The sequence below is a fragment of the Fulvia fulva genome, chromosome 12 (assembly GCF_020509005.1).
Source record: "Fulvia fulva chromosome 12, complete sequence".
Taxonomy (NCBI): Eukaryota; Fungi; Ascomycota; class Dothideomycetes; order Mycosphaerellales; family Mycosphaerellaceae; genus Fulvia; species Fulvia fulva.
In genome coordinates, this window is record NC_063023.1 from 883,346 (window position 1) to 896,234 (window position 12,889).

At 53.5% G+C, this 12,889-nt stretch overlaps 3 protein-coding genes across 3 annotated transcripts; 2 read left to right on the forward strand and 1 right to left on the reverse strand.

The window, feature by feature from the left end:
• Window positions 1-2,337: 2,337 nt before the first annotated feature.
• On the forward strand, window positions 2,338-2,736 carry CLAFUR5_13560 (uncharacterized protein; the record flags this gene model as incomplete). The annotated part of the gene is made up of 1 exon (XM_047912708.1): window positions 2,338-2,736. One exon carries the CDS (start codon window positions 2,338-2,340, stop codon window positions 2,734-2,736), a length of 399 nt encoding a protein of 132 aa, XP_047768898.1.
• A 147-nt stretch (window positions 2,737-2,883) lies between these two features.
• Window positions 2,884-5,377, forward strand: CLAFUR5_13561 (Peptide-N4-(N-acetyl-beta-glucosaminyl)asparagine amidase A; the record flags this gene model as incomplete). The annotated part of the gene is made up of 3 exons (XM_047912709.1): window positions 2,884-3,546; window positions 3,599-3,901; window positions 3,953-5,377. The coding sequence occupies 3 exons, from the start codon at window positions 2,884-2,886 to the stop codon at window positions 5,375-5,377; spliced, it is 2,391 nt and encodes a 796-aa protein (XP_047768897.1).
• Window positions 5,378-10,754: 5,377 nt separating this feature from the next.
• On the reverse strand, window positions 10,755-11,510 carry CLAFUR5_13562 (Alpha/beta hydrolase nvfD; the record flags this gene model as incomplete). Its single annotated transcript, XM_047912710.1, has 1 exon — window positions 10,755-11,510. The coding sequence occupies one exon, from the start codon at window positions 11,508-11,510 to the stop codon at window positions 10,755-10,757; it is 756 nt and encodes a 251-aa protein (XP_047768900.1).
• Window positions 11,511-12,889: the final 1,379 nt, after the last annotated feature.

A 12,889-nucleotide genomic window follows, 5' to 3' on the forward strand; every position in this document is an offset into this window, starting at 1 on the left:
CCGCGTGACAGACTGTGGCATCCAGACTTCACATCGTTCATAGCACTTGCCGGACCGAGATCGATACTTGATTCTCCCGAGATGCTTCAGACCTGGCCGTGACGAGCAGCTAGTCGCGTCCTTCCGAAGTGCGTGCAAACTCTAAATCGAGTGGGCGAGCATTCGCAGACCAACAAGTCTCGTCAATCGGGCAGTGGTCAACTGCTTTGTGAATAAAAGGCAACGTCGAGCGGCTGAGATGGAGTCAATCGTGGAGAGGGTTCAATTCCAGGCCGTTGTCCTTCGGGATGTATGCCAGATGTAGACGATCGACATTGTTCGATGCGGCGGCAGAGTTGTCGTGTCTTGAAGTAAGCCAGCATTGGATCAGCACGGCGGACAGGGATATCATATCTGCCAGATCAAAGTATGTACATCTCTGCTCACCTATGAGGGCTTATTCAGGGGCAAGATCAGATATGTCGCGGCCTGACGTGCTGCTCGACAAGAGGTAAATCTGCAGAACGTGTCTCGTACCGGTTGCAAAAGGCCTCTGCGCAGTGGACAATCGACGATGGCGCACGTTTGGAACATCGCTAGGTTCCTTCTCATGTTGATCCATGTGATTGTCCTCCACTCACCACTTTCCGAGCTGAGTCGGCGTGGAAGGTAAGCTCAGGTACTCAGCCTACGTGGCCTCAGCTTCCACGCTATACCGCAAGCGGGCACGAAGCTGCACGCAGGCTAAGAGCGCAAGTCGCTTTTTAGTAGATAGCCCTATAGAGGATTTTTAGATATTGCAGCACTACGAAATCGCACATTCTGAAGAGTGCAATCGATTCTACCGCATCGCATTGGCTATTCCCGCTCTTAACAAGTGTGCTTTGCCTTAAGTTCGCTGCTGCAGCTATGCCTAAAGTTATAAAGAAGTCGCTATAGTCTGCACACCAAAACAGGATGCGGAAACACGTCGCAGCAAAATCCCTAAGGCTTTTGCTGCAGTGCAGCTATTAACAAGCGGTTTGTAGGAGGTTGTAGAGGGGACTTATTTGCATAGAAATATGCACTCATAACTTGGAAAATGTATCTTGATGTCGCTGTCGTCGCGTGTAGAGCAATTGGATATCGTAAGCTATTGCAGTACAAAACAGGTGCGCGTCTACGCAGCGATAGCGCTTTTCGCGACTTGCGCCCTTAGACTACCTACGCTTTGAAAGCTTGGACTTGTTCCCATTGGGCGACGAAGCGAGGTGGTTCTGATTGGCTGAGACTACGTGGAAGGTAGACTATCGCGTCGGCACGAGGTGTGGTCCGCACGGTATGCGTGTGGATTGATGACAGGACGTCATACGCCGCAGGAGTGGAACCTCGTGCTGCAGCCTCGTGGTTGTTTCCAGCATATCTGCATGGTAGGAGGTATTGGATCAGGTCAGCACAACAACCATGCAGGTGTGCCGGTACACCCTGGACCGAAGTGTGCCGAAGACCGCGAGAGACTCCACGCGGAAGACATGATACCTAGTAGTGGATGTCGGTGGGCGTGTGGCGGCACGGTGTGCGATTGAGGCTAAACTCTATAGACGGCGTGCGTGATGTGGCACGATGGGCTCGCCATGTGCCGCTGCCGTCTGGAAAGAGTATGTTGTGTGGAAGGATGCACGCAATGCTGGGCGCGGAGGGCAGCCGATGGAGCCACCCGACACTGCCACAGCTTGAAGCGCTCATCTCGGTCTGGGCGTGCTGGAATCCATCATGATTGCTTGTGGCTGAAGGAGCACACGTACGACTGCCTCGTGCCCGCACCCTCCGCAGAGTTTGATAATCAACGACACGACACTGGGATGCTAGTGTCCACTGCTCGCGGCGGGCAATTGAGTTCAGGCGTGACACGATGAGACCATAGGCCGCGCCACATCCCGGTCCACTACTGCCACTCCTACTACTGTACCACCCTTACACCAACCCAGCAGCCACCGAACGAAACACCCCCGGGTGGAGCACAAGCTCTCTGGCATCGCCATAACTTCGCTCTTCCCGTCAAGGTTACTTGGAGACTTCTGTTAGCGCCACCACGACTACTGCAGCCCCAAACGGCGTGTCTCTCGAGTCTCGTGCGAGGCTGACGCTGCCAGGATACTACCGAGAGCTGTTGTGCGAGGACGTCGTTGCGAGCACCAGAGGCGTCTGAGCTAGCCGGCTATGGAACTTCATAAGAAGCGACCTGCTCAGTGCTCCATCTAGGGTGAGCCCACCTACACATCCACTCTTGTGCGACATTTGGTCTTCTATCTTGTTCTATCGTTGCACATCTGTGACGCTTCCCCCCAGTACCTATTATCACGTGCCCAACCCGCAGTCATGCATATAGAGACCGCCTTCGGTGTGCCCTTCTCGCCCTACCCGAGTCCTCCATCTCTGGCCTCCTCAGACGGTTCATATCAACAGGACTTCTTCAACATGGGCGCCAACACCAATGTCAACATGGACGGGACTGGTGTACTCAACTACCAGCGAGCCATCGATATTGCTCGCAACACGGAAGGCGACCTCGATCCTACTATATCGGCCTACCTGGAAGGAGCTCTTACAGATATCTGGGGTCGGATCTCTCTTCAACCGGAGACATACATCATGTCCAAGGATGAATTTGCTATATTCAACTTCTATCGCAGGCGCTTCGATGAGAACGAAGTTGCAGAGCATGCAGTTGCCCGGTTTTGGGCGCACACGCACGATGCTCCTGCCACAGCTGCTTAGTGCCAGATTCGGGTGCCACGACCAACCTCCTTCGCGCAGGCCTCTTATCGTTGTTGACCTGCACCATTCTGGCTGAACTCTTCCCTGCCTTCTCGGCATTGTTCACTGCGGAAGACTGACAAGGCGCTTGTGCAGATATCCCGCATCATGGTATTCGCTCTCCAAACGGAACGCTCAGCTTCTACAGCGGGGACCATGATGCAACATGACAACCAGCCCAAGCCCAAGGACGGGACACCACTAATTGGCGGAGACTGTGTGGAGCTTCTGCAAGCCACATCTCCTGCGGTCAGCTCGACGCGATACCGCAACTTCAAAGTGTGGTCAGCCACCATTGCTGCCATCGGGATCTTCTTCTTGTTCTGGACCGAACCAAGCCTGCCGTGTCCGGAGCTCGCATCAAAGGTCACACAGCCCATCCGCTTTGTGCAACACTCCAGCAGAGCGCCCGGAGCTGCGTTGCTGAATGTCTTCCAAGTATACCCACCAGTGCTTACCGTTGACCCAGAAGGAGCCCTTGGGATATCAGATGGGACTTCAGCGTCCGCTGTGCACACGACACCAAGCAGACAGGCAACATGTCAACAGACTTTGGTTGTGCACAGTTTCGGATCTTCATATGGCCAGCCTTATGTTGGCCCGTACACACCTCCAAGCTGCTCCTTTGACAGAGTGACATGGAACCTGACGGTGCTGTCCGCTGGCAAGCAGTTCGACAGACTGGGTACGGTGTCCTTTGGAGACATTGAGCTTTTCAGGACATCTACAGCAGAGCCAACGGTCGGCGGTATTTCATGGACCTATCTTAAGGTGAGTAGATCAGACTTAAATTACCAACAAGCTAGGCCTGACTTCAGAGCAGGACATGACTAACTTCTTGCCCCTGTTCAAGCAAGAACAGACCATAATCTTTGATCTGGGAAACTTGATCAATGAGGTATATACAGCACCGTTCAACGTCACGTTGACCGCGGCATACTTTACGGCAGATGATTCCATTGTACCAGCCGATCTCATTGTCCCCATCTCAAAGCACCAAGGTATTGTCGGGCAGCCAAGCTACTTCTCGTATCCTGACGAGACAGCGTCAGATGCCTTGTCTCTGCCTCGCAGCATCAGGAGGGCTGTTATCACGGTCGCAGCGACCGGGCAGGCTACAGAAGAGGTATATTAGAAGGCCGTTATACCATATGAAACGTTTACTAATCCATCTCAGTTCTGGTGGAGCAACGTCTTACAGTCTACAATCGATACTTTCGGATCAAACAGCACCTTGCCAGGCTTCTCTCCATTCCGAGAGGTGCAGCTGTACATTGACGACATGCTTGCGGGTGTCGCATGGCCCTTCCCGGTGATCTTCACTGGGGTTGTTGTACCTGGATTGTGGCGGCCGGTTGTTGGTATCGATGCTTTCGACTTGAAAGAGGATGAGATTGACATCACTCCATGGCTATCTTTACTCTGCGATGGCTCAGCACACACATTCTCAATTCGTGTGTCTGGTCTTAATGATACAGGTAACGGGGCGGCATCGCTATCCGGTACCACGGGCGATTCTTGGTATCTATCTGGCAAAGTCTTCATATGGTTGGATACAGCTGGGCACATCACCACTGGCAAAGGGCCAGTCCAGGTGTCGCCGGCTCCTAAGCTTGAGGTCTCTTCGCAAATCTTGAAGGCCTCAAATGGGACCAACGAGACTCTGATATACCAAGTCAATGCGCAGCGGAGCTTGACCCTTCAGTCGACAATACTTACATCACAAGGTCAAAAGATGGCGACCTGGTCTCAGAGCTTGTCTTATACGAACTTAGGCAACTACACGGATGAAGGCAACGTACAGACCAACACTCAACGCACGATGGGACACGATGATTCGTCGAGTGGCTATTCGAAGCATTACGACTATCCACTGTACGCTCTCAGTACAGCTGAGACCGTGGGTGATGACCTCACTCTGACTGCGACTGTGAGCAGAAGCAAAGACGTCCAGACCTTTGGGCAGGCGGTCTTCCCAAGCGGACTAGAGTCGTTTGCCAACGCCGATGCTATTAAACCATTGTACAAGACTTTTCAGGGAGCATGGTTATCGACCTCACAACACGGCTCTGCTACCTACATCGCGAACCAAACCGCAAAGACGTCCTACAGCTTCGGTACCACAGAACAAGACATGACGTTCTCCGGCATCCAGGAAGCCTCGAATGAAGCACCGCAACAGTACTCTCCAGATATCACACAAACGGAAGAACTGTTCCATCGACACGTCATGGCCGTGAATGGAACGGTCGTCTACGACCAGGAAACTCTCATCCAGACCACTGTGGACCATGATCACCATGGCCACTACACCACACGCGGACTCGTACTTTCTGGCTACCCTGGAAGTGGCGCTCGCTTCAGAGGCTACGGAAAGGAAGAAAGTTCGCCTGGAGGGGACGTTAGCCGCCACATGCTGAAGACCCAACGATCAGCCGTCGGGCCCGAATCCTTCTCTCAGCCTCCCACGGCTGAACCATGGGTCATTGAGGAGGGTCTGAGTGCATGTGCTGAGCTTATACTGTGCTTTCGCGAACGCCTTTCCAAACATCATGCTGTTCCGCAGGAGAATAAACAAATTCATGTAGCGAAACCCGGGTGATCAAGCCTTTTACGCCTGTTCTTCAATGCAGCATGATGGAACATAGCTCAATCCAGACGATCATTACTATCACCCTTCCCCCTCGCGCCACGTGTCCAGCGTGCTCCTTCTAATGGCCTACTGCAGTAGTAACGAGCTTCCTCCGCACGTAAGGCAAATACACATACGCCGCTGCGGCATGTTGGTTCGAAATCGTGGTTCTATCAGCCAAGGTGCGCCGTCCAACTTGACTTTGAGAGTTTGCGCCACTGCGCTCCTTCTCTAACTCGGATTCAGCTCGGTACAGCTGAGCCCGACATTCGTCAGCTACTTTTCCACCTTCGACGAGCAAACTCTCTTGAATCAAGATCTGTACCCGCCGTTTCCAACCTGACACAATCCACACTCTTCGCGGAGCCTCACCTATATGCAGCCATGTCGCCGGTGTCTTGCGGTTGAACGTGTCGACGTGCGAATTTCCCCACTTGGGATCCCATCTTTGTGCAGCGGGAGGAGCGAATAATCTTGGATCCGGATCCTTCGAGGGAGAAGCTGGCAGGGCTGGAGTGGATGCCCAGCGCACTGCAGGAAGTGCCTGAACATGGCATGTAGCTTGGCGCGGCAGCGGATTTCCGGATATTGTGTTGTGAAGATCGGGAAATGGGAGAGGGAGGTCTGATGGAGGTGTGGTGTGACGGTGGGGAGGTAGATGCCAGCGGAGATGCGCCTGTTGTTCCCGACGACATGACGATTCAACCATCGTGACGATGAGCGACAGACTCGGGGCGAAGTGCGTACTCAGGTCACGGGAACAAGTCGTCATCTCTGGTCAATTGGGCGGCAGATCGAGCAATGAGTACGACCTCGATGCATGCGGCTACTCACAGCACAACCTCGAGCCGGTGAAGCTTTGCCATGGCGTCGACCATACACTCCAATGATCAACCATTGGACTCGCAGCGAAGCATCACTCAAGGCTCAGCTTCGATACCTGGTGTTGTCTGGTCTGCTCGCGATGCGCGTCAGCATCATTTCCTGCAGCTCGCGTTTAGCGCCGTGCCGCATATCCGTTCAGCTGGTCGTCGACATCGCAAGTAGCAGGTCGTTGAACTTGCGTGCGGTTACATGCAATATATGTTCGGGTCGCGGCCGTAACCAATAGGAAGCGTTCCATTCCAAGGTCCACAGAAGCACTTCAGCTGCAAGGCGCGGATACAGTAGTCTGGTCAAAGATGCGTGGTTGTTGTTTCCGTCACTCCATAGTACCACCCGCACGATGCATAGACTTCGATGGAACCCACTGCGAGTGCATGCGTTACTTGGCATTCTCCCACCAACCGCTCGCTCGGAGACGAGGGTGAGACGTCAGCATGGGAACAGCAACCTGCCTGCACTGGATGATGATTCAGTTTCAGATTATGGACGAAACTGCTTGACGTTCTCCGAGATCTCAGAAGTAGAACATACGCAAATGCGGGCGAAGCGCTATCCTTCACTGAGAGTGCGCCTAGTCTTCGATGTTCACATCGATGACGGTCACGACAGCGGTGTTCGTGAAGAGTATACATGTTACAGAGCCAGTGTGGACCAGATCGCACACATTGGCTGGTCGTTACTACAGTACGACTTGATAACTCGGGGCCACCACGTCGCCTCTCCCTTCACGAATGACTGCCATCAGCAGAGTCCGAGGTCAAGACACTGCCCATATTCGACTGCACCATGGCTAGTCATTACACGATGAACGACGATTACAAGAAAATGGGCGGACTGAATGCAGTGTCCTGCTAGGAGGCCCATTCGATGCAATGCAAACTTCGACTACGACTCGCATGAAGTCCGGAGGATATACCATCAACAGCAACACCACCGAATCCGAGAATCGCAGACCTGCGGCAGATGGATTACTTCAGAGCAACGAACCTTATACTGACAGATGTTACAGAGAACAATGGTGCGACTGTTTCATCGAGCATTGCCCCGCGCCCCGAGGATCCTCGAGCCTACGACACGAGGTCCGCACGCACTCAACACACTGAACACGCGGCCGTGTGAAGAATCTGCTGCTTCTTATTGGTGTTCTCTTCATGTGAGCGACTCGTCCCAGAATTGCCAAGCTTCACGATATACGATGCCACTTTCGAGGCCGCTAACATTCAGGCGATTCGTGCTCTGGCCATTTTCTTAAGGTTTGTCCGAACGACTGCAATGAACGCGAGACGGTGGCCGTTAAGGTGTGGTATACTTCATCGACATGCGGCATACTGATCGAACACTTGCCTGCTCTCAAGAGGCACAGGATCTGCAGCGTCTTCGTGCAGTGGAGTTACATCCCATTCCCGAGTATCCTAGCAAAATCCAGGATCTTAGCAAATCAACCGGTGTCGTCGGAAGCAGCCACTAAAAGCGAATGTGTGTCCGCTGCACGAAGACGCTGTACCAGGTAGGCGGAACTGTTCGATCTCAGCTGCCCAGAGGCTTGGTAGCGAGCATGCTACTTGCAAGCTTCCTGGCATGACATTCTTGTTGTTGGGACGAGACCGAAGCCGATGTTGCCGTATCGTTGCTCGACCACATCCAAAGTGCAGCCACGTTGCTAGCACAAAGAGCCTAGGGTTCTTCGTGCTCGAGATGGAAGGAAAAGAAAACATGCGAGCGTCGATCCTGCTTCGCTTCTTCGGTTGAGCGGGCTCCAGACTGGCCAGACGCGCGACACTTAGCATCGGCTACACAGCCATCGTTGCAAAAATTTCCCAAGGCAGTCAGCTCGCTTGAGATAGTCTCCGAGAGAAACACTGGAAGCGAGCCACTGGAGGCTAGACCAAGACCTCAGCTGCCTAGCCTGCCATGTGCTTCAAGCCACAAAACGTGAATATGACTATATGATGTGCAGTGCATACCGCATCTAGGCCAACATAGCTTACCGAAGTCCAGCCAACTGTGCCTCCGACTCCAGTCAGTCGCAGCGACTTGCACATGAACTGTCCGTTATAGAGCAACGACTGCTGACGTGCTTCGACATGGCGCCGCTGCCTCTTTACTGCACCTCCAGTCTCATCGTCACGCTGCTTCCATGGCTGTGCAGTGGCACACCTCATCTGCGATCTTCGTAAAGGGTCGTTGGAACTGCTAAGAAGAGACGCAATGAAGGCTGATCTCCTCCTCAAACTCACGTGCCTGTTCCAGATGCATGAAGATCATGTTATCTGTGCCTGATGGTTTGGGCATCAAAGGCAATCTTCATACAGGCACGTGACAGGCTACAGCCGAGATTAAGGTTGGTGTGGATGAGGTCGGGTGCCGCTGACGTCTCAATAGAGTTTGCATGGACCAAAGCATTGGCGATCTTGTCCCTTCGGCTACAGGAGAGACGCTATCCGGGACCTACTCTTCCAACAACGTCCATCCTCTTCGAAGGCCGCAAGAGCAAGCGACTCGTACCTGAAGACGTCGCCCGCGAGGCTGATGAAACCCGCGACATGGCAGCTCGACGAGCACCGCTTCCTTGATGGACCCTGTACCTCGTGTTAGAAAGCCACCATCATTTCCAGGGACCTATCCTGATCGTCCAAGCGCGCATGATATGCACTAGTGCGCTGTCACACCACTTGCAGGTGCCGCAACTCGCGTACACCGGATGCAAGTCCGCTGGAGCCACTCCTAGCAGACGCATGCGACCGTTTGAGAGCCACATCGCTTACCACGATGATGCGTCTGATGTGTCTACGACTCCACCTTCGCTTCATCACGAGGCTGGCGTGCCATGCTTGACACCAGAAACCGATCTGGAAAGTTTGCTGGCGTGGTAAGGTCAGCACCGGTAGGGTAAAGTGAAATGTTTCGAAAAGCAACTCTCCTTCTTTGCTGATTCTACAGTACTGCACGGGCTCGGGCAGCATGACCGTTGCGATGACAGCAACATTCAATATTCATTAGATTGAGCTGTGCGTGGGTTGCGTTCTCGTATTGCCCCTTTTGTTCATCTAGATATTCTGCTAACGTATGCATTCCAGTTGCGTGGTAATCAATTTACGCATGCTAAGACTCTATTTGATTAAGAGCGGACAACCCTGCATCTGAGCCGCCGCAATTCGAGCTCATCACCCTTTCCTGGGGTCTATAACATTGATACAGAGCTTCTGGACATGTTCAAAAGGCGAGCTGTTGTCGCGCGAGTAGAAAGGATAGAGCCACCAACATCTTTTGAAACACCTTGCCGTCGCCAAGACAGCATAGACTGACGATCTTCTCGGACGAGACCTTTGCTGCGTATTCACCAGGAAGCTCGGACGTTTGAGGACACCGGGCCATACGACCTTTTCAGAGCTCATCGAATCCGAACGACGTTGTGCATCTACATCAGTACATGACCTGGTGCACCACACAACTACTCTTCACGACCTCAGCAGCCATGCCGACCCGTGATAACATCTACCTTCCATCCGAGAAGCTCAAAGAACAAGAACACATGCCTGGACGACGAAGCTATGGCCTCTCAGACAAGGAACTGGCATTCCGACGTCTGGTCAAGGAAGCTCAGAAATACGATGGACCTCGAGAACGTCCACCCCCAGTTCCGACGAAGAACCCATCTCGAAGCAGCAAGCGCTCCAGCATGAAGCCAGCTAGCCTGTTGACGGTCGAGAAGCCTTCCAGCTGCACTTGCATGGCAGGCTACTCGCTTTGCGCTATATGTCCCGCCAGAGCCCAGAGCCACCGAGCATCATCGTACCAGCCTCGCTACAGCTCTCTCCATCCTCAGGATTCTGGGTCGCGGAGATGATGAATTCACGGTGCGATCGTAGCTCTTGAGACCACTTGTGATCTTCCTGCACGCATCACAGAAATCGACTAGATCGATGGTCTTTCTTGATGTCGGTGTACTCCCAGACCTGGTGTGCCTTCGACGGGCCACGCAGGATCTTCATTACGCCCAGTCCAGCGCTCCTTCGGCGCGCCAGTCCGTTACTCTTGGCCGGCCCTGGGAATCTTGCAGCTTCGCTACCGGGCAATACCACACCTTCCAAGCGCTGGTCGCTTCCACGGATACCTCGACACTTCCAGCATCGGACTGGAAAATGATCGTGCCTCTTACGCCGGTTCACGCACGACCGTACCCCCATCGAAGACATGGCGCCATGAGTACGGGTCATTGACATTGGGGCATTGATCAAGTCGACCCACATGTCGTGATGGATACACAAACTATAACAGCATGGCACGGCGGCGGCTTCGAGATAATCTGATCTGGGATAAGCATCGCAGGGACGCGGGAAAGTACGCCTTGTGAGATATATGCCATGATCTTGACGCGCAAGTTCAGCTGGCGATTCAACCATGCAGCATAATATGTACCACAACAATCACCTATGTACATCACCCTCGACCTCAGTTTCACCTAAGCGCCCACCTCAGCCGCTCTCACAATCGCCTCCGCCGTCTCCTTGGTCTTACTCAAGAACGGACTGTGCCCAGCCTCGACAGTCTCAGTCCTAAAACCACACCCTTGCGCCGTCCCCTCCACCATCATCTTCTGAATCTCCAACGGAATGGCTTGATCATCCATACAGTAAAGATAAGTACACGGCAGGTCCTTCCACGCCGCGTACGTCACAGGCGTATGCATAACCTGATAACTGTGCGGCTTCAATCGTCCAATCCAGTGGTCCTGCTCAGACTTCTCGAGATCATTGTAAAAGATAGTCTCAGGCGTGGCAGGGTTAACTTCCAATTCATCTTCAGAGATGACGAACCAGGGCAACGGATTCCCTCCAAAGGCACCAATGAGACTCGCACCTTCGGGAATCACAAATGAAACCAGGAAGAAGAAGTGCACGACTCCTCCCTTCTTGCCCTGCGCGGCGAGGTCCTTCTTCAGGAGGCCTTTGCAGGCTTCGTTGGAGGGGATGCTGCCGTAGGAGTGGCCTACGAGGACGACATCTTGGCCTGCATTGGCGGCTTTGGTGATTCTGTCGCGGATGGCGGCGACATCTTCGTTGAAGTTCGGGAGGCGCTTGTTGTGCCCGCAGGAGGGGAGGTTGATGAGATCGGTCTTGTACCCGTGGAATTCGAGGGGTTTGGCAAGGGCTGTATAGCAGTCTGCTGTGTGCCAGGCGCCTGGGACGAGCAGGATCGTGGTATTTGATGGGGACATGTTGGACTTTTGACAGGATGTGTTTGAGATTGGAATGCTCTCAAAATTGCCCTGAAGAGGTCGCTGCGGTGTGTAGAGACATCAAAAGGAAAAGCTGCTCGGCACGGCACACGTCGTCGGAAACGAGGAAGCTGTGCATCTCGAGTTTCTGTACCTCGAGCTCTGGGCTAGACCAGTACAGACGTTTGGCAGGATGGTATTTCGACGCTTTGGGAAGGAGCCGAAAAGTGCGAGGCAGGAACCACCAGACGAAACTGTGGGGTAATGTGAAGTCAATGCCCTTTCCCGGGTTGTCAGCAGCGATGGTATAGCCAATGTCACTCTCATTCCGACCTCACTTGCCGCACGATGGTGTGTCTCCCGAACTGCTCCATCATCTTCCGAGCCGATAGCGGGGTCCTGGTTATGGTGCGGAACCAGAGATTGACGCCAAGCCACATCTACCATCGAGTGACCAACACGCGAAGCAGTCCAGTCCACAGTCTCTGCCTGAGGAATCCCTTTCTCAAAGCAGGAACTTGACACTGCAGGTTCGTGTCCAGTGCAGAGCACAACGTCCATTCGCCCACGTACAACTCACACTAGTTCTCGACCCTCGACATAAAGATCACACTATGGCATAGTATGCTGTCCTCGCACGCACTGTTGCTACGGCAGCAGTACCCATAATGCCTCTTCCCCGACTTGTGCTGGGACTTGCCAGCTAAAATCGATATGTGATCAGCCCATAATGAACAATATAGGGCTTCCAGCCGCAGCCGACGATACTACAAAGCTTGGACTTTGAGTTGTCGAAGTGCGAACGGTCTAGGGCCGTATCCGAGCGCTGGAAATTGCCGTTGATCTCGATTGGGCATCGATGAGAAACGGATCTTGTCAATACTGCTTCAACTTGACTTGAGAAGTCGGTATGCCGACGCGAAGCTTCACGGGGCGTTGCAGATCGTCGCCATCAGCGAGGCTGACGTGCCTTGGCTCGATGTCGTGAAGTCGGGGCAATTTCCAAAGGCGTCGCTGCAGTGTCAGGGATCCGCATTGCCGTTCGGCTCCGCTTCGAGACACGTGCCGAAGGGTCGGTTGCACGTGCTCTGTAATAAGATCGTCGATATGGGCTTAGGGCTTCGTGTCGAGCGTGTCGAGCGTGTCGAGGGTTTCTGTCTGATGCTGCAGTTTCCTTGTCGAAACGAGAGCTGAGGATGACGAAGATGGTGGTTGCCAAGTACCATCGTTGGTTTCAAGAATTCTCCGTATCGAAGTCAGTCGGCGAACTACACGTGCTTGGTCGTGATCAGCATGGAGGCTTGACACGCGCGTGTCACTGCGTTGCCAGGACGAATTCTCATCCCCTGCTTCCACTGCCGCAAATGGAGAAGCGATCG